Source organism: Sitophilus oryzae, unplaced genomic scaffold, assembly GCF_002938485.1.
Source record: "Sitophilus oryzae breed Bouriz unplaced genomic scaffold, Soryzae_2.0 scaffold_1189_pilon_pilon, whole genome shotgun sequence".
NCBI classification, from domain to species: Eukaryota; Metazoa; Arthropoda; class Insecta; order Coleoptera; family Curculionidae; genus Sitophilus; species Sitophilus oryzae.
In genome coordinates, this window is record NW_022145825.1 from 785,618 (window position 1) to 809,271 (window position 23,654).

Here is a 23,654-nt window from a genome sequence, read left to right on the forward strand (position 1 = left end):
ATCATATCTCAATTTTTTCAAATGGAACGAGTGTGGCTCATTAGCACAAGTTCGAAAAAAGCATTCTTTTACGAATAATTTGGTACTACACACTTGGTATTTTGCCATATGCGAAAATGTCAAAAATTGACATATGGTATGTCATTTTATCCAGTGTCATATTTTATCGAATAAAGTAAAAAAATACCGAGGGTGTTGATTTAAAAATCAAAAGTTGTAGTCATTTCCGGTGAAATAGGACGTGCCCAAAAACAATTGAATACGCAAATCAATCCTAATTTATGTCATATACTAACATACCAAATTTCGTTTTGTTAAAAAAGTTGTAGGGGTGAGCCACTTTTAAGACGCACGCGGTATATATTTTTGGGCATATCGTGCTTGCTTAGTGATGTAAAGGGTAATATTACCGGTAATTTTGGAAATATTGCTTTTTTTCATTTGCCCAGCTCTAAATAAGTATGTTGGCTCTAGACTATATAGATAAAGGTGCTCTAGACATTTTAAATTTATCATCGTCCACAGCCGCAACCGAAAGAACTTTTAGTACTTAATGAGGCAATCTACTTACTTTGGTGCAACTTTGATGTTAAAAAGTCCTCCATCTCGACTTTGATCAAACAGTCAATACTATACAAGCAGCGTACAAGTAGTGAGACACGTGCAGCATTAATCATAGGCGTCATCCAAGTGTACTTGGTTCAAGTAACTTTGACTATGTCAATCCGCCTTTATGGATTTGTTCATTGGCCAAGAAGAGACAGACTTATTACCATGGAAATAAAGGGCCAGAAAACTTACTTATATTGCCCATAATTATAATTTACTAAATGGAGAAGAACATCCAAGAATGAGAGAAGCTGCTAAGAAAGAAATGGAAGAAGAATATATTGATTTCAAAGTAATAGACTTGACTTTATTAACGAAAGAGAAAGAAGAACAAGATGACGAGATTGGGTGTGATTTACCATTATCTACTCTATTACGTACTATGTACTATAGACCACTCTGACTCTAGTTAGTTTAAAAAACGTTTTTGTTTTTTTGTAATATTTTTATAGTTTTGAAATAATAAAATAATATCATTTAAAAATCTGTCTTTTTATAAATTACCAATGTTACCGTAATATTACCGATTTATAAATTACTGGTAATTTTACATCACTATGCGTGCTCATACCCCCTATCTCTATATCTCTAGAGCCACCCCAATGTATTAAAAATCAAATGTAATTTTATTATTACCGTTTTCCTGTTGATGTCTAATCTTTAATTACCTCCAACCAATAGTATCCCCCTTACCATCTCTTCACGAGACACAAACATTGATTCGATAGCAGTCCATACTTTCACCACTTAGCCCATCGCACCCTCAGCTCCCCAGCGCGTCCTCGCCGGCCCCCCTTACGCCGCCCATCATCAACGTCGTCGACACGTCGTAGATGACACCGTTGACAGCTGCGCAGCCGTCGTGCACCTCGCACTTGTTGTCCTCCGGCATCAGTATCTGGCAACAGTGGCCGTTCTCCAGCAGTTGCTGCTGCGCGGTGGCAGCCAGGTTGGTGATGGTGGTCTTGTGCAGCTCGCACTCCTCGATGGGCGAGTGGTCACCCATGAGCACGGCACCATTCTTTTCGCACAAGGCGTGGTGTCAGGGGTTCAGCACATCTCTTTCGGATACCTACATTGACAATTAAGATTAGCATCAGTAGTTTTTTCGAACGTTTATCGCGTCATGTCATGTAGGGTCAAGTGGTGTAAAAATAATAAATTTTTCAAATCTTTTAGTTTTTTTTCTTAGTTACAACCGTTTAAATACCAAAGAGTATTTCTTCTATAAAAAGACATTTTATGGAAACGGAACTATTGCAAAACTATAAATATATATAAGTACCCTTAAGAGAACATTATGCAGAAACCTAAATTGAAAACTGACTGGATAAAAATTTTCAGCAGTTTTATAATTTTTTACTGAAATATGGCGTGTCTCATTTTTATGCTACTAGACCCTACTATCATGTAATGTAATGTCATGTAATGTCATGTAATGTCATGTAATGTCATGTAATGTCTTGTAATGTCATGTAATGTCATGTAATGTCATGTAATGTCATGTAATGTCATGTAATGTCATGTAATGTCATGCAATGTCATGTAATGTCATGTAATGTCATGTAATGCCATGTAATGTCATGTAATGCCATGTAATGTCATGTAATGCCATGTAATGTCATGTAATGCCATGTAATGCCATGTAATGTCATGTAATGCCATGTAATGTCATGTAATGTCATGTAATGCCATGTAATATCATGTAATGTCATGTAATGTCATGTAATGTCATGTAATGTCATGTAATGTCATGTAATGTCATGTAATGCCATGTAATATGTAATATCATGTAATGCCATGTAATGTCATGTAGTGTCATGTAGTGTCATGTAATATCATGTAATGTCATGTAATGTCATGTAATGTCATGTAATGCTATGTAACGCCATGAATTAAATGTCATTGAATGACGTGTCATAATATTACAATACCATGACAAGGTAAAAACGATACAAAAAACTGTCATGATGATGTGCAGTGTAATGTAACATTTAAATTCTTTTATTTCATTAATTTCAATATAGTGCTTTTTCATTTAATATTTAATTTTATTCTGTAAGAATGTAAACTACTTAAAAATAAGTAGATAAATCTGTTACCTCTACGAGGGGCCAGTCGCTCTCCGGACTGGAAGAGCGTCCGCCCCCGCCACCCGAAGAGTTGCACTCTTCGTCGTCGTCGCCCGAAGAGACGTCCACCACGGTGGCGCCGGCAACGTCGCGGGGGTCCCCCAAGCCGGGGACGCCCCTGGGCGGCGGTCAGGCCAGCGTCACCGCGCCGCCCGTCTCCGGATCGGGCGACCAGCAATTGTCCGAGAGCCAGCAGCCGATCACCACGGTCACCACGCCGATCAAGAGGGCCAGGATGATGTACACCTCTGCGTTGCCTACCAAAAAGACAAAAAACAGAAAATTTTACGAAAAATAGCATTTTTCCTCCCTTCAAGCTTTTTGTTTTTGTTAGATATTTTTTAATTTTAGGGACCTAAAGTGGGAAACATTCTCATAAAATATTTAAAGAACGAACTATAAATCAAAAACAATATCCACGACAATTTTCTGTGGTAATTACGCCAGCTGTGGCAATAGACAAGGCCGAATCAATGTCGTCACCTTGTATTATATCTCGGATCTGCCGACTAATAGATTCCCGTGAACTAGTCTATTAATTAGTTCCTCTAGGTCCGGATCCTGTTTTCGGAAAGCTTCGATCTGTGCCTAGCATCAATCCCGCTGGTCGATCCGTACATATACTAGTCTTTTATTTAGTTCCTCTAGTTCCTTTAGGTCCGGATCCGATAAGATACGGCTGAGACTTCCCACTACTGCCTAGCATCGGGCTACGCGCGCTGGCCGATCCGTCGCCGTCGCATATATCGGTCACAGTCTCGATCCCGGAATAGGTCCTGAGGAACTAGTTCTTTGAGAAACCTGAAACTAGTTCTGTTCATTCCGGGGTCGGAATAGTTCATTGGAACTAGTTCGTTCACAAACTACACACCTCTATAAGTGTTGCACTCTTTGGATTACTGATTTACTGATCAGATATCAGTCTGATCAGATCTCACTCTGAACTAAAAAAATGATAGAATACAAAATATAGATAAATTTTTACACAAGATAGAAAAAATAAATCGTCTCTTTCTACTCATAGCTTTATTTTTATAGTCGCACCAAGAAACTCATAAAAATCGAACAGAAACAGTTTCAGGTATTTGCTGTACTCGTTACACCGTACCTTCACCGTCTTTGTACCCATTTGCAGGTATCTCTTAAATAAACCACCGCAACTGAACGCCAGGGTCAGCAATTTAATATTTAACCTGGGTCATTTCCAGGCCGAAAAATTCTCGCGGTTTCGCTCGAAATTCCGAACCTGTAGCTCTCCAGAGAGCAGAGAAAGAGCCTGGAATAAGAGCCCGACGTTCTATAAACGTCTCGGCCCTGTTTTGTTTATGCAGGCGACGGCGCCGGATGGGTTACGACCTCTTCTCGAAAGTTTGGCGCGCATAAATTTTGTAATTATGGTCCTGGCATACACGGACAGCCTAGGCGCCTATTACTGATGCATCGACCTGAATTAGATATGGAATAACGGATGGGCAAAATGTTTAGGCTGTAAAACGTTTGCACGTAATAGGTAGAGATGTAGATGTAGATTGAATGGGAGGGGAGAAGTTTTTTTCCATAACAAGGGGCCGTCCTCTGCCGGAAACACTGCGACCTGTGAGGCCTATTGTGTTTGTCCCCCTTCTATATCTGCACCCATTCTCCTATCCCTGTGCCCTGCACTAGCTTATGCAGGTCCTTGATAGGATGGGAGCGTAGTTCCTCCGGTTCTAGCCTAGCTTATCCAAATAAAATGTATCGCTTGCGATCCAGAGCCTCGCAATGACATATTATGTGCTACACTGTTTCACGATCTTTATCGCAGAGTCTGCAGCAAAGACTTCCTTGATACAGGTTGAGCTTGAATCTGCATAGCCGTTGTTTCTTAGCTTCAATCTATTGAGATAGAGGTGGGAATTTTAGTTCTCCTTGGGAGGAACTAGTTCCTTAGTTCTATTTCCTCCAGAGGAATAGTTCCTTGAACTAGGTCTTTAGTTCACAATAGTTATTCCCGACTAACATTGACATCCCCGTTGCTCCCTAATGGGTTTCGTTGTCAGTCAGAACTATTCACAGTATGATCTGTATAATTTTTATAATGTACGTTTAAACAAAGGACGTGTAATTGCGTATGTTTAAAACATATAGGTAAGTTTTATTGCAGATAAAAAAAATTGGCGCCGGGAGGCACGTATAGCCGCCCATACTAAAATATGTTAATAAAAAGTTGGTAGGCAGTTCTTTTAGTTTCAATTATCTAAGAAACTGCGACTTTGACTGACTTTGATGTTATTACAAATTTTATTGTGGATATTATTCCTAATTTTAAATTGAAAACCGCCTTTCGCTAGCTACTGTAATTTTGGAGTTACGATTTTTTAAAATTTTTAACCCTCTCCCATACCCCCTTACCAACCCCCTACCCCCACCAAAAACTAATGGCCAGCTTCTCGGGTGCCCCAGTATGGACAGACGGACAGACAGACAGACAGACAGACAGACAGACACCATGAAAATATTTTGTATTTAGGTCATTTTTGAAACTCATTTTGAGTGAAATTAAAAAAACTTTTTCTTAATCGAATTTATTAAAACCGATTGTAATAGCCTACCATACCTGTTGGTATGATCGGCTAAAAAAATGAAAGAGAGACTCAAATCAGAGTTTAAAATACTATATCACAAATCAATTGGAGCAAATAATACGAAAATTTGACTAAAAAATGCATTTTTTCCTCACTTCAATTTTTTTGTTTTTGTCTAAAAATTCAGAATATCTACTTCGTTTTATAAGATATTCCTTAATTTAAGGACCCAAAGTGAAATAAAATATTCAACTAAACAAAGTCGTGGATACTTAAACAGTATCCAGTATTCAACTTCAACGCCGGCTGTGGCAATAGACAAGGCCGAATCCATCGTCGTCGCCGTGTATTATATCTCGGATCTGCCAACTGAATAGATTCCCGTGAACTAGTCTTTTAATTAGTTCCTGTAGTTCCTTTCAGTCCTTTCGGTCCGGGACAGGTAACATACGGCTGGGACTCGCAATTAGAGGTATAGCGAATCGTATGTATTCGTTACTAAGTAACGAGTATTTTATTCGATTCTAAATACCTATCGTTACTATCACATACAATACAGAATTTTTAGCATAACAATACAGACTACAAATTAATTCAACAAGTCTCAAATTACAGGCAATTAGATGCATATGAAAGCATCAGAATTTAAAATGTAAAGATAGTATGAACAGAGACAAGGGTCCAATTCCTTCAAGTTCTTTGTTCCTACTCTCTATTGGCGGAAATCTAACTGTTACGCTCGGTGGGCTCTGACTCGGTTAGATCTTGCCACGCCCACTCGGTGCCCACTGAGCGAGTATATAAACTCTCAAATTGTAGATAGTAGTTTAGATTTTAATCATCTGCTGATGATGCTAACATGGTTAGCGAAACGCGCGTCCAGTGTAAAAGTAAAAGTGTTTTGGTGTATGGTGGTGATTTATTGTTTTATTTTGTTACCTTCTCTCCCTTAGTGGGTTGTCACCCAGGGTAGAAGAACTTTATTTTCTATGCCTAATTAAGATTGTAGATAGAGCCTCCGTATTTAACTCTTTAATAAACACTGCATCTAATTTTTATTTGACAAAGTAAAACTATTGTTACGGATTCCGTGGGTCCACTAATTTAAACTCACGATAAAATACTTAACGAATTTATTTTCTCACTTTATACACAATTACTAACTTATAACACACAACAAACTAACTATTTATAAGATTCCTTCACCAAATTGTCCGATTTTCAATTTCCACGCGGTATATTCAAATTTCAAAAACTGTCTCAGTTGTCGATGGCTCCGGCTTATATACTCTATTGACTGCTTCTCGAAACTTCTCCAATTCTCGGAAAGCGTACTTCTTCATACCAGACAATTCTATTGTCTGATTCCCTTACTTCTCGACTTGACTAAAAGATGGCGCCTGAAAAAGTCTTTTAATTTCTGGCGGATACGTTGCGGTTGTGCAGGCAACCAGTAATACATTTTTAATTTCTGGCGGATGCGCCATTTTTCTTGACATTGCCCCCTTCTCAAATTTGATCGTCCCGATCAAGGTTTCCTGTCTGAATCTCTTCAATCGATCCAGATGAACTACTTTCATCTTACTTCTAGGGCTGCGTTGAATCCGGTACACAACATCATTTATCCTCTTGATGACTGTATAAGGACCTTCCCATGCTGGAGTTAACTTTGGGGACCTCCCTTTCTTGCGCTGTGGGTTATATAACCATACCATATCGTCCTGTTGAAATCCCGTAGAATTGGCTCTGAGGTCGTAACGAGCTTTCATCCGGTCACTGGCTAGCGTAATCTTACTTCTTACGGCCTTATGAATTTCCATTAACCTTTCCTTCAGTTCATCCGCGTAGTCCTCTACATTTGTGGTGCCGTCGTCTGGTGATCCGAACACCAAGTCACAAGGCAACCGTAATTCTCGACCAAATAAAATCTTCGATGGTGAAAGTCCGGTGGTGTTGTGAACTGCACTTCTATACGCCATTAGGAACAGCGGTATGTGTTGATCCCAATCTCTTTGATGTTCGGCCACCATTTTCGAGAGGTGTTCTTCAATGGTCTTATTGAATCTTTCGACCATCCCATCAGACTGCGGATGTAAAGCTGTTGTCCTAGTCTTGTGAATACCAAGCAGATCACACATCTTCTGGAACAGTCTTGACTCGAAGTTCCTTCCTTGGTCAGTGTGAAGCTCTAAGGGAATTCCAAATCTACTGAAGACATTATTGACCATACTTCAGCTACAGTCGATGCTTCTTGGTTTGGAATGGCAAAAACTTCTGGCCATTTACTGAAATAATCCATCGCCACTAAAACGTACTTGTTGCCCTTGTGCGTTTCAGGGAATGGGCCTGCAATGTCAACAGCGATTCTTTCGAATGGCAGTCCAACGTTATATTGTTTCATTTTTCCCCTAGATCGAGTGCTTGGTCCTTGGCTGGCTGCACAAATTTTACATTGTCGACACCATTTCTTGACATCTTCGCAATAATCCACCCAGTAAAAGCGATCTCTCAGCTTGCTCAAGGTCTTGTTTACCCCAAGATGGGCTCCAGTTTTACCACCGTGAATTTCTTCCAATACCTGGGTAACTTTCTTCCTTGGTACCAGTAACTGAGTTGTTACTGTGCTGCCATCCGCACTTTCCCATGTGCGCTTTAACAATCCATTCTCAATAACCAGTGAATTCCACTGAGCCCAGAGAGCTTTGAAAACGAGCCCTCTGTCCGCAATATCCTGCCACGGTGGTCTCTCGCCGTTACCTTCCTTGAGCCGTAGTATTGCTCCGATGTCTGGATCTTCCATTTGATCTTTCCTCAATTGTATCGTCGTCCATGGTTCGTCAGTTCTAAGCTTAAAATTCCTTATTCTGATAGTGCTTTCGCGATGTTTCATTTTCTTGTCCAAAGTAGCTCGTCGTCGATCTAGGTCGTTGTCGATAATTTGTACCCGTCCTACACGGCACCCAGCGGTTTTCTCTAGTTTCCCGAACACAGTCTTCTTGGTATCACCAGGTATCATCACAATTTTCGATGATCTTTCTTCCATATTTCCTGGTCTCTTCTCTTTAGATACAGAAAATTCCTCATTTCCGATTTTCAGGATGTTTCTATGGTGATCAAACGAAAAACCATGTTGACTGATCACATCCATACCCATGATAAAATCATCTTCAATGTCAGCCACCAAAACGCTATGCCGAAACTTCAAATTCCCTAACTCCAATTCCATGAAAGCCTCTCCCCGTACAACGGCCATTTCCCCCGTAACTGTACGTAAATACACTCTTCTTCTAAGAGGCATCATCTTCAATCCTTGCACCGAGTTAGTCCGCACCAACGATACCATAGCGCCTGTGTCCACAGTCATTCGAATTCTTCTACCATTGACCTTCCCGTTGATCACCAAACTGTCAGCGGTTTTTCCTAGACTCCTAACGGAAAACATCCTAGGGGCTCTGTTTTCTTCAGCCAATACTCGCTCATTAGTGTTGATTTCCTGGTGCCTATGTTCTCTCGATGGTAAACGGAATCGCATTTGGACGCGGCAATCCCGTTTGATGTGGCCATTCCTGCCACATCTATAGCAACTTATGTCCTGGGATCTTCCGATGTGCCGATGTTCTCTGGATGGTGAATAGAATCGCATTTGGATGCGACAATCTCGTTTGATGTGGCCATTCCAGCCGCATCCATAGCACCTCATATCCTGGAATCTTCTTTGGTTCTCTGTCTGGGTGTTGTTGACTCTCTTGTTCACTAGTAATTCACATAGTTTGTCGACTTTCTTACACATCTCCTCCAAACCTCTGTGAGTGCTTTCGGGCTGTTCCTCGACCGTTACCGATCTTATCTTCGGTCTAGGGATGGCGCTAAAAGCAGCTTCGATTTCCAGCGCCCTGACCAGTGCTTCGCTGCTGGTAGAAAATCGGGATATTTGCAGCGCCCTCTGTAATTCGCTGTCCTTCAGTCCGCTGATAAAGCACTGAGCAGCCAGTTCTTCCCTAAATCCTTCCGGTGCTTCAGGATACGCTAGGTGTACCAGCCGACGTAAGTCTGCTTCAAATTCCTGCAGACTTTCTCCGGACCTCTGCAGGCGTGTCTTGATCTGGGCCTGGTAAAGTTGGCGTCGATGTTGGTCGCCATATCTTCTGTCCAGTGCAGCGACCAAAGTTTGGTATTCCTGCTGTTGGGCTGCAGGAATAGTTTGCAACAGTTCCAGGGCAGGGCCACGCAGCGCGATGACAAGTGCCGCTGCTTTCTCCTGGTCAGTCCATCCGTTGGCAGCGGCGGCTGCTTCAAACTGACGGTGGTACATTGTCCATGTCGTTTGTCCATCGTAGGTCGGGGCCTTAAGGTTCGCTGTTCCTTGAACGCCAGGTGTCTTTACTTGTACCTTGGTCTTCTGTAGGTCCATCTCCAATCTTTCTATCTTCTGCTGAAGGCGTTCCTCCAGATCTTCTACGGCTTCTTGAAGGTGGATTTCTTGCCTTCTTTCTAGTTCTTCAAAGTTCTTCTTAAGACGGTTTTGATCTTCTTGTCTTTCTTTCTGGCGGTGCGTCTCTATATCTTCTAAAATTTCCCTCCATTCATTCTTCTGACGGATTTCTAAATTGCCTAAAATTTTCTCAAGCCGGTCCTGCTCTTCTTGTTTTTCTTGTTGTCGTTGTAATTTTTCCTCTTCCTTATCTTTACGTAGTCTTTCTTGTTCTTCTTGTTTTTCTTGTTGTCGTTGAATTTTCAAATCTTCGAAAATTTTCTCAAGCCGGTCCTGTTCTTCTTTTTTTTCTTTCTGGCGACGCACTTCTAGGTTTTCTACAATTTTCTCCAACCGTTCTTGTCTAATTTTTTGATTTTCCATAAGCATTTTCTGCAGTTTTTCTTGTTCTTCTGCTTTCTCTCTTCGCATATTTTCCATAAAATCGCCCAATAATTTGCTTACTTCCTCCATTTTCCTCGCTTGTTCCCTTGTACCAACCATAAAAATACTCTAATCCGGTCCAAAAATCTTCCAATCCACTTAATTTCTTCTTAAAATCCTCTTGAATCCCACTTCTGACACCAATTGTTACGGATTCCGTGGGTCCACTAATTTAAACTCACGATAAAATACTTAACGAATTTATTTTCTCACTTTATACACAATTACTAACTTATAACACACAACAAACTAACTATTTATAAGATTCCTTCACCAAATTGTCCGATTTTCAATTTCCACGCGGTATATTCAAATTTCAAAACTGTCTCAGTTGTCGATGGCTCCGGCTTATATACTCTATTGACTGCTTCTCGAAACTTCTCCAATTCTCGGAAAGCGTACTTCTTCATACCAGACAATTCTATTGTCTGATTCCCTTACTTCTCGACTTGACTAAAAGATGGCGCCTGAAAAAGTCTTTTAATTTCTGGCGGATACGTTGCGGTTGTGCAGGCAACCAGTAATACATTTTTAATTTCTGGCGGATGCGCCATTTTTCTTGACACTATTTTAAGCGAATTCTTACATAAACATTACGTTTATGTAAGAATAAATACATTTTTTTTATTTGAAAACTAAAATATGCTTATCGAAATTGTTACTGTCATCCCACGAAATATTGTTGGAAATCGAAGTTTCCCATATTGGATTCTTGAGCTATTTCTATATTCTACTGAAAAATAGGTTTATATAGAGGCAAGCACTATAATTTCCTGTATTGCGGAGAGGATGATAGGGAACGGAATGTAGAGAGAATTTTAAGCAAGACATTCATCATTTTTCTTTTTATATGTTAATAGAAATAATAGAGTACAGTGAAAAATCTTTTAGAAATGCGGTTGGCCATGAAACTTTTTCTATTTTAATCCATTGACTTTTGATATATTTGTATATAAATGTATGTCTGGAATCGAAGTTACAGTTTGATTTTATTCAAGACTTTGAATATAAATTAAATAAGGAAGGAATAGATAAAATTTTGTCATCGAGCAAAAACTACAAACAGTGACCAAATTGCAGTAAACAAAATTAAGGCTTTATTTCTCCAAGGGTATCAAAGTTTTTAATACTAAATATTTATTGAAGATTATCTATTGATCAGATATTGTGTTGCAATAATAAAAATTGTACTACCTTATACAGAGTGTCCAAAAATTTATATTAATATAATAATAAGTTATGAAAATGAACGTCTCTGTTGTTATAAATAAACATTCAAAAAATGAAATAAAATTTGTAAGGTGTTACTTTTTACCACATTGTCTAATACACATACCAAATTCAGTTTTATAGTATTTGGAGGCAATTATTATTAATCAACATAAACAGTCAATTAATGTAGTTTGAATACTGGGATCATATTAATTGGTCCTCTTTAACAAAAAAAAATTAAACAGTTTTTTTATTTTTTCTAAATATAATAACTAAAATATAAATTCTAAAAAATTCTAAAACACAATATCTGATCAATAAATAATCTTCAGTAAATATTTAGTATTAAAAACTTTGATACCCTTGGAAAAATAAAAGCTTAAATTTTTTACTGCAATTTCACAAAATTGAAAATATTTCAAAAATGGTAAGGTTTAAGTGTGATAAATCTTAATCAAATTTACCTTTATTTTTATCGTAGAAACTAAAAATGTAATAATATACAGGGTGTTCTATTTAAAAAAAATACAACTTTCATATTTTTTATTTATTTGGGACACTCTGTATCTTGTAAAAATACTTTTAAATTGTAGCTCTAATAGTCCTTGAACGAACCTAAAAATCTAATCGTTTAGCTACAATACTCCGTGTCGTATGTGGTGAACAACCCGGAATATTAACATGTCATTAAGAACCACCCTATAATAATAAGGCTGCCTTAAAATTAGAACAAAATGTATATAATTAATAATTAAACTACGTTAATAGTTTCTAAAGCACAAATGCCTAAGCCTTTCTATTTACACATGGTTTTCCAGAGATTTCAAAACGAGAGCATTTATGACTAATATTCTAAAAGCATAAGAGAATAATAAAAGCTTTTGTTATATAAATGGCCTAAGAAATTCGCCAAGATAAGCATAATTAGCCTAATGAATAAGCGCTAATTACTGGGGCACTTAAGTGCCGGGAAATCTCGGTACTATTTGAAAACGACACTTTTTTGTTCTTTTTTTATTCTTTCGGGCTTTGTCCTCATAATAGTCATTATTTTCAAACCGTCAGGGACCAATTTTGAAAAGAACAATAAAGAAAATGGAAGTGCCTTACATGTCAGATGAAAATTTCATTCCTTTAAGAGGCAGGTAGGTTTTCGTTGAATGAATTGGCAGAATATATAAGAGGGAAAGGTGAGGCAGAGAAATATTTTTATTCTCTGCATTTGACAAATTGTATTATTTTTTTGAATGAAACTCTAAAGTAACATAATATTGCTAAATAAGTTTTAATAAAATTAACTTGAAACTTAGGTCATGTTAATGATCTTGTTTACTTTACAAATTTTTACCTATTATTTTATAATAATTTTTTATACAAGACGATAAAATGGCATTTTATCGTCGACCGAAAAGATTTGTGCTCGGTTGGCGTTGGTTTCTATGTATTTTGACAAATAAATAAAGCTGTCTCTTTAGTTGTCAGTTTTGAGTCAATATTTTCTAATTCTCTTTCGTGTCGATTGCTGATTGAATTGGAGCCAGAAATGGCTCAAAACGAAATAACTAAATTACCATCAGATATTCAGGCTGAGGCGACAAACTCCATATCCAAACTACTTCCATTTAAATCCCGAATAACTTATGAAAAGGAATACAAAAATTTTCAAAAATGGAAGCAATTAAAAAACGTGCGAGAAGAAATAAAGTTTTTAACCTATCCTCGCTGTTAAAGTATCATTTAATCTACCCTTGACCGCTGGATTGAAACAGTGGAAAACACAGACTTCCATCGATCTAGTAGGAAGGCCTGAACCCTCCTACGTAATTTAGGAGGTTCAACAAGACAAAATAGGCCAAGCTCTCAAATATCAGCTAATCAAATTGCAAATTATATAGACATCTAGGTTTCGACGTGATAAGGAGCACACAATTGAGATTAAGAGGAAATTGAAGGAGTTAAGAACAACCACTCCCCATATCTCGGAATATTCACAGCCCTTCGAAATTGAAGACATAGTCACAGCTATTAGAGACATCAAGCCGAACAAAGCTCCTGGATATGACAACATTCATCCAGAATTCCTTATTTACGCTGGAAACCCTGCCCTCAAGTGGCTTTGTAGTTTCTTCTCGAGAATTTTATCAACCGGCAACATTCCAAAGGAATTAAAGCAAACTAAAATAATAGCTGTGTTAAAACCAGGAAAATCTAAAGATCAACCTCAGAATTATCGACCCATAGCCCTTCTTAGTTGTACCTATAAGCTCCTAGAACGACTTATTTTCAATAGAATAAAGGATAGTATCTTAGACCATATTCCAGTTGAACAGGCAGGTTTCATTCCTAAACGCAGTTGCTGTAACCAAGTCCTAGCACTTACATCTCACACTGAAGGAAATTTCCAACTTAAGCTTAAAACCTCCATAGCTTTTGTCGATTTAACAGCCGCTTATGACACAGTCTGGAGAGATGGTATGGTTTATAAATTACTTAAAACACTTCCTTGTCAAACTATAGCTCGAGTTATCAACAACATGCTAAGTAACCGATATATCCAAGTATTTCAGGGAGAGAGCACAAGTAAACCTAAAAAACTTAACAACGGCTTACCCCAAGGCTCCGTTCTCGCCCCTCTCTTATTCAACTTATACATCTCTGACCTACTAGATACGCAATCTAGAAAATTTTGTTTTACGAGACGATATAGCCATAGCAACGGAATATGAATCGCTATATCAAACCCAAGAAACGCTTACAAAGGATCTCGCATCCTTGAATGCCTATTTTATAAAATGGAGACTTCAACCCAATGCAAATAAGACAGAAGTGGCTACCTTCCATCTTAATAACAAGCTGGCGAATACTGAAATAAGCGTCCAGTTTGGTAGCACCACTCTGAGTAATAACAAATATCCAAAATATCTGGGGATTACTCTAGACCGTACACTCTCATTTCGAAGAAAACACCTAGAAAATGTTGCTGGGAAAATCAGAACACGAAACAACATTATACAAAAACTTTGTGGTACTTCGTGGGGTGCAAAAGCAACAATACTTCGGATCTCCGCCCTTGGTCTGGTATTCAGTGTGGCAGAGTATTGTGCACCCCTGTGGTTGAATAGCCACCACACAAATCTCGTAGACAGACAGCTGAACAACACCATGCGGCTGATTACAGGGACAATCAGATGCACACCTAGTTACTGGCTTCCAGTTCTGAGTAACATCCTACCTCCAAATCTACGCAGAAACGAGGCTCTTCTTAGAGAATTTGATAAAATAATAGCTACCCCAACGCTACCTGTTCATAAAACACTTCCTGCTTTACAGGTGAATAGACTTAAGTCGAGGAATCCACCTTCGCGAACAGCTGAACAACTAAAAAGCAGTAACTACAATTCTCGAGAATAGTGGCTTCAGTTATGGAGAGAAATGGCCGATGCGCACCTATATTCCTGGTTCAAACCTAACTATTGCCAGACACCGGGTACCGATCTAAACCGGAAAACATGGTCAACTTTGAATAGGATACGCTCTGGCCATGGAAGATGTGCGGATTCCCTTTATAAGTGGGGAAAAATACCTTCCCCAGAATGTGATTGCGGATCCCCTCACCAAACCATCCATCACATAACTAGAGAGTGCAACATACGCGCTTATGGTGAAGACTGGAGGGACTTTCTGGAGGCTTCTCCATCAGCTTTGGAATGTATAGGGCATCTAGATGTTAATATATAGTGTTCGTAAATACGTTTTTTATGTTGTCTTTTTATATTATACTTTTTTTTATATTTACGTTGTAATGTTTTCATTTACATTGTAGTTTATTTTATGTCTATGTTTAAGTGTCTGGTTTTCTTGCATGTATATGAGCCATACGATAAATAAATAAAATAAATCTACCCTTGCGGTTAAAGTACTATCTTATTTACTATTTTTGATAGATATAAGGCAATTTTAACAGGTGCTATGAAAAAAACATAATTTAACTACTTCATCTTGAGAGTGATAGTTGTCATTTCAGTACAAAAGTAAATTGATCATTCTCTTAATTTTTGATTGTTCGTCTGTCTCTTCTGGCGTTGGATAGATTTTTTTTCAGGGTTTGATCCGCTTTTATCTTTTTGATAAGTCGTTAGACAACTGAGAGGTCTGTTCAACGACATATAAAAATGAACACAATAATAGAAACCAAAATACAAAAGTAATATTGCAAATATTTATAATTTTCCAGAACGCTGGTTATTTGACATAATTTGACTATTTTTAATTTGACAAGAGATGAGTTTTGACAAACATTAGATGACTACAATCAAAATTGTCACTCTAAATTTTATACCGTGCTGGCAACTGTTACTCTTGGGTCGGTATTTACATGTGTGGAAGTAAATCGCATAGGGATCTTATTAAGTCGGAGTGAGAGAAATGCGACCGACCGTATGGATCAGCCAGCGCGATTGATGCTAGGCAGGCGCGGGGAGTGCCAGCCGTATGTTATCGGAGCCGGACATAGAGGAACTATTAAAAGACTAGTTCACGGGAATCTATTTAGTCGGCAGATCTGAGATATAATACAAGGCGACGACGATGGATTCGGCCTTGTCTATTGCCGCAGCCGGCGCGGCGTAATTATCACAGAAATTTGTCGTTGATACTGTTTTAGATTTTTAGTTTGTTTTTTAAATATTTTATGGGAATGTTTCACTTTAGGTCCCTTAAATTAAGAAATATCTTATAAAACAAAGTAGATATTCTGTACTTTTAGACAAAAATAAAACGCTTGAAGTGAGGAAAAATGCAATTTTTCGTAAAATTTCGATTGTAATCGTAATTGTAATATTTGCTCCAATTGATTTGTGATATAGTTTTTTAAATTCTGATTTGATTTTTTTTTATTTTTTTATCTGCAATAAAACTTACCTATATGTTTTTAACATACACAATTACACGTCTCGTTATATCTCCGTACATTATAAAAATTATACAAATCATACTCTGAATAGTTCTGACTGACAACGAAACGCATTAGCAAGCAAGGGGGATGTCAATGTTAGTCGGAAACTATTTGTGAACTAAAGACCTAGTTCAAGGAACTATTCCTCTGGAGGAACTAGAACTAAGGAACTAGGTCCTCACAAGGAACTAGAATTCCCACCTCTATACTGAATAAAAACAGAAGATCAGTATGTTTCGAAGCGCATGGAATCTAGCGTCAAATTAAGTGATTATGTAATAAATACTTCGTATTTTTGCTCTCTCCGACTTACTAGATTGCCATAGCGATTCATTCCTATACATGTAAACGCCGACCCAAGGTTTCGGTTGCCAGCAGGGTATATAAATCTTCCTTCAGTCGTAAGATAGGGTATACAAGAGGGGTCTGACATTACACATTGTGACAAAATAAAATTTCTTAAATAGATTTTTCGAAATAACAATTTTTTATACATTTTAGAGCATTTTAAAACTTTTTTTGTTCTTAAAAGCACCAAAAAATTACAAAAAATAATATTTTTACATTTTCAGCCCGTCTGCCTAATATTTATCCATTTCGAGCAAAAAAACAAAAAATAATTTAAAGGCAAATTTTTTCTTTTTTATCTCATTATCCATAAAAAGTCTTTGACGCTTTTTGTCGAACTCCTTTCGCAAAATTTATCTCCCAAAGGCTGTTTACTGAATACGCCATTCTATTTTTATTTCTTGTTTGCATAAAAATGCCCCTCGTTAAGTCCTTGACGATGTCAATAATTCATTCGGTATTTTCAAGACCACCCGTTCGTTATTTAATTCTTTCCAAGATATATAGGTTAATGGTTAAATCAAAGGGTGTCTCCTTCATTCTTTGCCCTCTTTTTCTCGGGGTTTCACAGAAAAATCGTCGATGCTATTAAGGAAAGTTTCATCGAGGGATGTGAAAGAAATGTGAACCTACAGCAAATACAAGGCGATGATGTTCAGTGTAATTAATTATGTTTTTTTCGTCGTGGTAAATTGTGATTAATCGTTTTTTGGTTTGTTTAGGACTTTTTCTGAATGGTAATAAAAAAACTGACTAAGTGTAAGTTAAAATTTATCGATAAATTATTAAAGACTTATTGATGTTTTTGAAATGAAAAAAAAACTGACGTGATTTTCAAAAAATGAATACCTAGTGTATCTCGCTTGACCAACAACTTATCAAAAAGGTTAAAAATGGGTTCTTATAGAACTTCAATTGAAATTTCAATATGAACTTCAATTGAAACGCCAAAAAGAACTGTCATAATTGGGAAATCGTGATGTCTATTCTGTTGAAATGTAGCCCAAAATATTGTACACGCCAGTGTTGCATGGAATTTATGGGTGACCCTCAACGGCCTCAACCCTTGTCTTCTAAGGGAAAGTTGGACCATATGTTTTTTATTGTTACTTTTATGGTCTCTTAGTTATAAGATGTTTTTTGAAAGTAAAGTTAGTCTGTGTTGAGAATGCAACGAATTAGTTTTATTTCGCGACGGCTCCTTTTTTAACAGGTTATGGGCCCAGTACGTCGGGTTTCGTTAAAAAAAGTCGCGATAAAACGGTTTAAATTTGGTTGTTTTCGTAGTGTTTAGTGTAACATAACACAAGTATGGCTGGAAATTTCATAGTTAATGTTTCTAAGTTAAAGGGACGGGAGAACTATGAGGAGTGGGCGTTTGCGGTCGAGAATTTTTTGATTTTGGAAGGTTTGTCCAAATGTCTATCAGAAGCTCTGGAAGCAGAAGACGCCAAGGCAAAGGCCAAATTGATTTTAACAATCGACACGTCCGCGAAGACAATAGTCGAGTTGTGGGAAAAGTTAAAATCACTTTTCGACAATAAAGGCTTTGCCAGGAGAATTGGATTATTGCGAACGCTGATCTCTACCCGTTTAGATGGTTGTGATTCGATGGCGAGTTACGTCAATCAAATCATGGAGACAAGTCAGAGATTGCGTGGGACTGGTTTTAAGATTGATGACGAATGGGTCGGATCGTTGCTGCTAGCGGGATTACCGGAAAAATTCTCACCCATGATTATGGCAATAGAACATTCCGGTATTGCTGTAACAACGGACTCAATAAAAACCAAGTTATTGAATATGCAGTTTGACAGCGGTGGCGGAAGTGCTTTCGATGCTAGTAAGCCAAGCAGTAACAAAGGCAATAATTTTCATAAATCGGGCGACAAAAAGACAATAAGGTGCTTCAAGTGTAAAAAGTTAGGTCATTATCAAAATAAATGGCCTAGCGTTAATAAGACTAATAACTCTAATGCATTTAGTTCGGTATTCCTAAATGGTAACTTTTGCAAATCGGACTGGTACGTAGACTCTGGTGCTAGTGTTCACTTGACAGCTAGACATGACTGGAAAGAGAACGAGATTAGTGCAAGTGTGCCGGAAATAGTTGTGGCCAATAAAACAAGAGTACCTGCGAAATGTTCTGGTGAAGTTATGATCACTACTAGAGTAGGAAATCGTAAATACGATATACCTGTGAAAAATGTTTTATGCGTTCCTGAATTGACAACAAACTTATTGTCAGTAAGTCAGCTTATAAAAAATGGGAATGTAGTTAAATTTAACAACAATGGTTGCACCATATATAATAAGCAGAAGGAACCATTTGCAACAGCTGATTTAGTTGATGGAGTGTATAAATTGAACATTTTTAAGTCTGAAAAATGTTTATTGACACAATCAACTATTCCAGGAGAAGTTTGGCATCGAAGATTTGGACATATAAATAGTGATTATCTGCAAAATAAAAACACTAAATCACCACAATACACCAAAACACTTTTACTTTTACACTGGACGCGCGTTTCGCTAACAATGTTAGCATCATCAGCAGATGATTATAAACTTTTTTTTTTTTTTAATTTTGAGTTTATAATCATCTGCTGATGATGCTAACATGGTTAGCGAAACGCGCGTCCAGTGTAAAAGTAAAAGTGTTTTGGTGTATTGTGGTGATTTAGTGTTTTTATTTTGCTGTTTAACACCAAAGGTTCCAACCCTCAACTGTAATAGTGATTATCTGAATAAAATGCAGAATGGGTTGGTGAATGGACTTTCCTTTAAAGGTTTAGTGCAATTAAGTACAAAAAATTGCAAGATTTGCTGTGAAGGTAAGCAGACCAGATTACCTTTTAAGCACAAGGGTACCAGAGCAAAGAAGTTGCTAGAAGTTGTACATACCGATGTTTGCGGTCCAATGGAGACAAGATCTTTGGGAGGTTCGAAATACTTTGTAGTTTTGAAGATGACTTCAGTCGAATGGCATTTGTCTACTTCATCAAGACTAAAGACGAAGTGTTTGGTTGCTTTAAACAGTTTAAAAATATGGCTGAAAACCAAACGAATCAAAAGATTAAAGTGCTCAGATCCGACAATGGCGGTGAATTTTGTTCGAGAGAGTTTAAAAACTTCTTAAAAAACAGTGGTATTATTCACCAAAAGTCAAATGCATATACACCGGAACAAAACGGCATGTCTGAAAGGCTTAATCGAACAATTGTTGAAAAAGCCAAATGTTTGTTGTTCGATGGGGGCTTAGAGAAGTTGTTCTGGGCTGAAGCGGTTATACTCTAAGATTGTTAATGACTTTGTCAGTTAAGTTAGATTTAAACATAGTTCATCTAGATGTAACAACAGCTTTTTTAAATGGGTTTTTAAAAGAGAATGTTTTTATGGCATTGCCTGAGGGGTATAATACAAGTGGGTGCGAAAATAAGGTTTTAAAATTAAAAAGGACAACTTATGGGCTTAAACAGTCATCGAGGGCTTGGTATATCAGAGTTGACGAATTTCTAAGAAATACGGGATACAATAGATCGAAATTTGAGGCTTGTTTGTATACGAAACAAAAAGGGCATTCTTTAACAGTAGAAGCGATTTATGTTGATGATTTCTTTATATTCTCGAATGACCAAGCAGAGGAAGAAAATTTGAAATGTAAGTTAGGGCAGATTTTTAAAATTACGGACTTAGGGCAGATTAAAAATTGTCTCGGTATGAGAGTTACTGTTAATAAAAGTAATCATAGTATTATTTTAGATCAAGAACAATACATAGATAAATTATTACGAAAATTTAATATGATTGAATGTAACACTGTGACAACTCCCATAGAGACAAATGTTAATCTTACTAGAGAGATAGATACATGTGAAAGGGATTTGCCTTATCAACAGTTGATTGGTAGTTTAATGTATCTTGCAGTACTTAGCAGGCCTGATATTGCATATTCGGTTAGTTATTTAAGTCAGTTCAATAATTGTCACAATGAAAGTCATTGGAAGCAGGCAGAACGCGTGTTAAGGTATTTAAAACATACTAAAAATTATGGCTTGAAATTTGTAAAAGATAATGAAGATCTAGAAGGTTTTGTAGATGCAGATTGGGGAGGTAACTCCTTTGACAGAAAGTCGTACACGGGATTCTGTTTGAAACTTTCTGGATCAGCAGTACCTTGGGAGAGCAGAAAACAACGAATTGTAGCTCTTTCCAGTACGGAAGCCGAGTATATGGCTCTATCTGAAGCTTCTAAGGAAGCCACATATTTGAAAAATATTCTGTCAGAGATTACGGGATTTTACAATTGTGTTCGATTATATAATGATAATCAGAGTGCACAAAAGTAGTTTATTAGTTTTAATAGTTTTATTTCGCGACGGCTCCTTTTTTAACATATTCTACACTCACCAGCTAGGCCAGTCGGTACGTCGTTTTAATTAGGCCTAGGTGGAAATAATTAGGGGCAATCTGAATTATTTTTATTATCTTTGTTTTGATGTGCTGAATGATATATTCATTTTGCACGGTCTGTCGATCCCGGATTTGGCCGCCATTTTGAAAAAGTCGATACAAAAACTACATTTTTATGGATTTTTTAAAATATCACGGTCTGGGTGCATTGTAGAAAAAAAACGCAGGTAACCAAAAATAAAGCAAATTAAATTCTCTACGCAAGGTTCTATTAATTATTCTCGTAAACTTATCAGTTCTAAAGTTATATCAATTAACAACTAAGGCTTTTTAGCCGACTATACTAACAGGTATGGTAGGCTATTAAGATCGGCAAAAAAAGTTTTTTAATTTCACTCAAAATGAGTTATTTGGGTCATAAATGACCTAAATACAAAATATTTTCATGGTGTCTGTCTGTCAAAATACCTCCTGAGTTTTTACGTTAAAATATGGTTAGAAATCAACAGTTTATTGTTTTCTAATAACTGATTTTACTGTAAGTTTGTAGCCTATATTATAAGAAATACAAAAAATACTGGAAAAGAAGAAAATATATTATCATTTCTTCTTACCTAGTTGTTTTCGTATACCATTTCCCATCTTGCTCCGCCACAGACTGTTGATCAACGTGGGATCCGCTCTTCTCCATTCTCGCCAACCGCTGAGGGTCCGCCGTATGCCCCCAATGCCCCCACCCGGTATACCCGGCACTGGCGACGGAGTACTTTGGGGCAACTGTTCCGAAGGTTGTTCCGTAGTTCCTTGTGTAACTCCTAAATATTCATATTTATTATCTTCTATACAGGGTGTCCCAGAAATAAGTGCAAGTATTTGAAGGGGTGGTAGATCTGGTCAAAAGAAACATTTTTTCTTTTTACTATTTTTAAAATAAATTAAAAATAACCGAGGTATTTAACTTTAAAAATTTAAAAAAATAATAGCAACATTTTGAGAACCGCCGGCAGATATCGCTAACTACCTCGAATTACCAGGATCAAGCCCGGATCTCAGGTAATTCGACGCCCTGTGTTGCCATATGGACAAGAAAGTATATGCTTAAAAATAAGTCATAAACTCACACCACCTGAAGAGTTTGACAGATATGGCAGAGATGCATTACATTTTTAAGATTGTGATAATATTATTACACAAAATAAATTTTTATATTAAAAGATATAAGAAAAAACTTACCCAACATTAAAAAAAAAGATACTTATTACATTATTCCAAAATAAAGCTATTTTATAGCATAACAAAGATTTTCGTAAACGTCATAAACGTAATGTTTTATTTAATATTCGGTGGTTTTTGTTAAGTTTTCATTGAAAGGGTAAGTACTAAAAACAATTAATGTGTTTTTTTTCTAGAATTATTAGTAATGAACACTGATAAAAGATTAAATTTAACATTCCAAATTTTTTGTGTAGAAATTTGTCTGTCAATTTATAAATATAGAACTATGTAGAAGGTGGATAAAATAGGAGGTTGCAACTCTGCAAGGTTTAGATACACCGTAGAGAAATCTCAGGTGAATAAACAAGTGGCACTAAAAAGTTTTTTAGAAAAATTTTAAATTTTTAACAATTTTTTTTTCGCCAAAAAAACTCTTAGGCGTGTTTCTAGGATTTACTGGCACTTATTCCTGAGACACCCTGTATATTTTTATTTTAGCCTCTTGTTAAACATCCTTACCTAAAAGTTTTAGTAGGGCTAGCACCACTGCCAACAACATAAGCCAGCCCATCCCTACACGTCAACAAAACGCTGTCCTCCACCATGAAAGTGACAGTTTGTTGAACATCCGGCGATCCTCGCTTGTTTTACACCGTCAACGACCAATCAAACCACTATAAATCACTCCAATCCTCTTATTTTTTCTCTATTTTTGTTTCCGAGAGTGCACAGCTCACTCTTCTTGTTTCTTGATGCTTCCAAATGGAATTTAAAATATTTAGATGGGTTTTGGATTATCTGTCGGTCTCCAGTGACCTTTTGATGTTGATTTCGGCCCTTGGATTAAGCTGAAACAAACCGAAGAAGGGTTATTCGGAGTATAAATGTTGAGAAATGTAGCGAAAAATTAACGCTGAATGATTCAAGCGACTGGAAATGGGGTTTATACCTTTGTATCTCCTTTGTTCATGAATTTCTTTTGTAAATAATTACAGTAGGTACCTATTTTTTATGTTTCTGAGAGGGTTTATATTTGTTTAATTTTCTGAAAGCATTACCAAAAGAAAAAGTGTAGGAAATCGCTGTAACTCCGCTGTATAGGGTGTTCCAAATTCGAGGGTAACCTGATATGAAGTATAAAGTTAATTTTACGTTCAGTAAAATGACGTTTTTGAAAGTTAAAAAAATCCGAATAAAAAAATAAATAAATAATGTAAATATTTTTTAGAGATTTTGTTTGTTTTTTATTTTGGTATGTTAAAAAATAAAAAAAAACAGGATTGAGTGCCGTA

At 37.0% G+C, this 23,654-nt stretch overlaps 1 protein-coding gene across 1 annotated transcript; it reads right to left on the reverse strand.

Annotated features, from left to right (window-relative positions):
* Positions 1 to 1,147: 1,147 nt before the first annotated feature.
* On the reverse strand, positions 1,148 to 23,184 carry LOC115891665. Its single transcript, XM_030912212.1, has 4 exons — positions 22,882 to 23,184; positions 21,762 to 21,962; positions 2,712 to 2,998; positions 1,148 to 1,681 (listed from the first exon to the last, which is right to left on the reverse strand). Exons 1-3 carry the CDS (start codon positions 22,931 to 22,933, stop codon positions 2,871 to 2,873), a joined length of 381 nt encoding a protein of 126 aa, XP_030768072.1. The 5' UTR covers positions 22,934 to 23,184; the 3' UTR covers positions 1,148 to 1,681; positions 2,712 to 2,870.
* Positions 23,185 to 23,654: the final 470 nt, after the last annotated feature.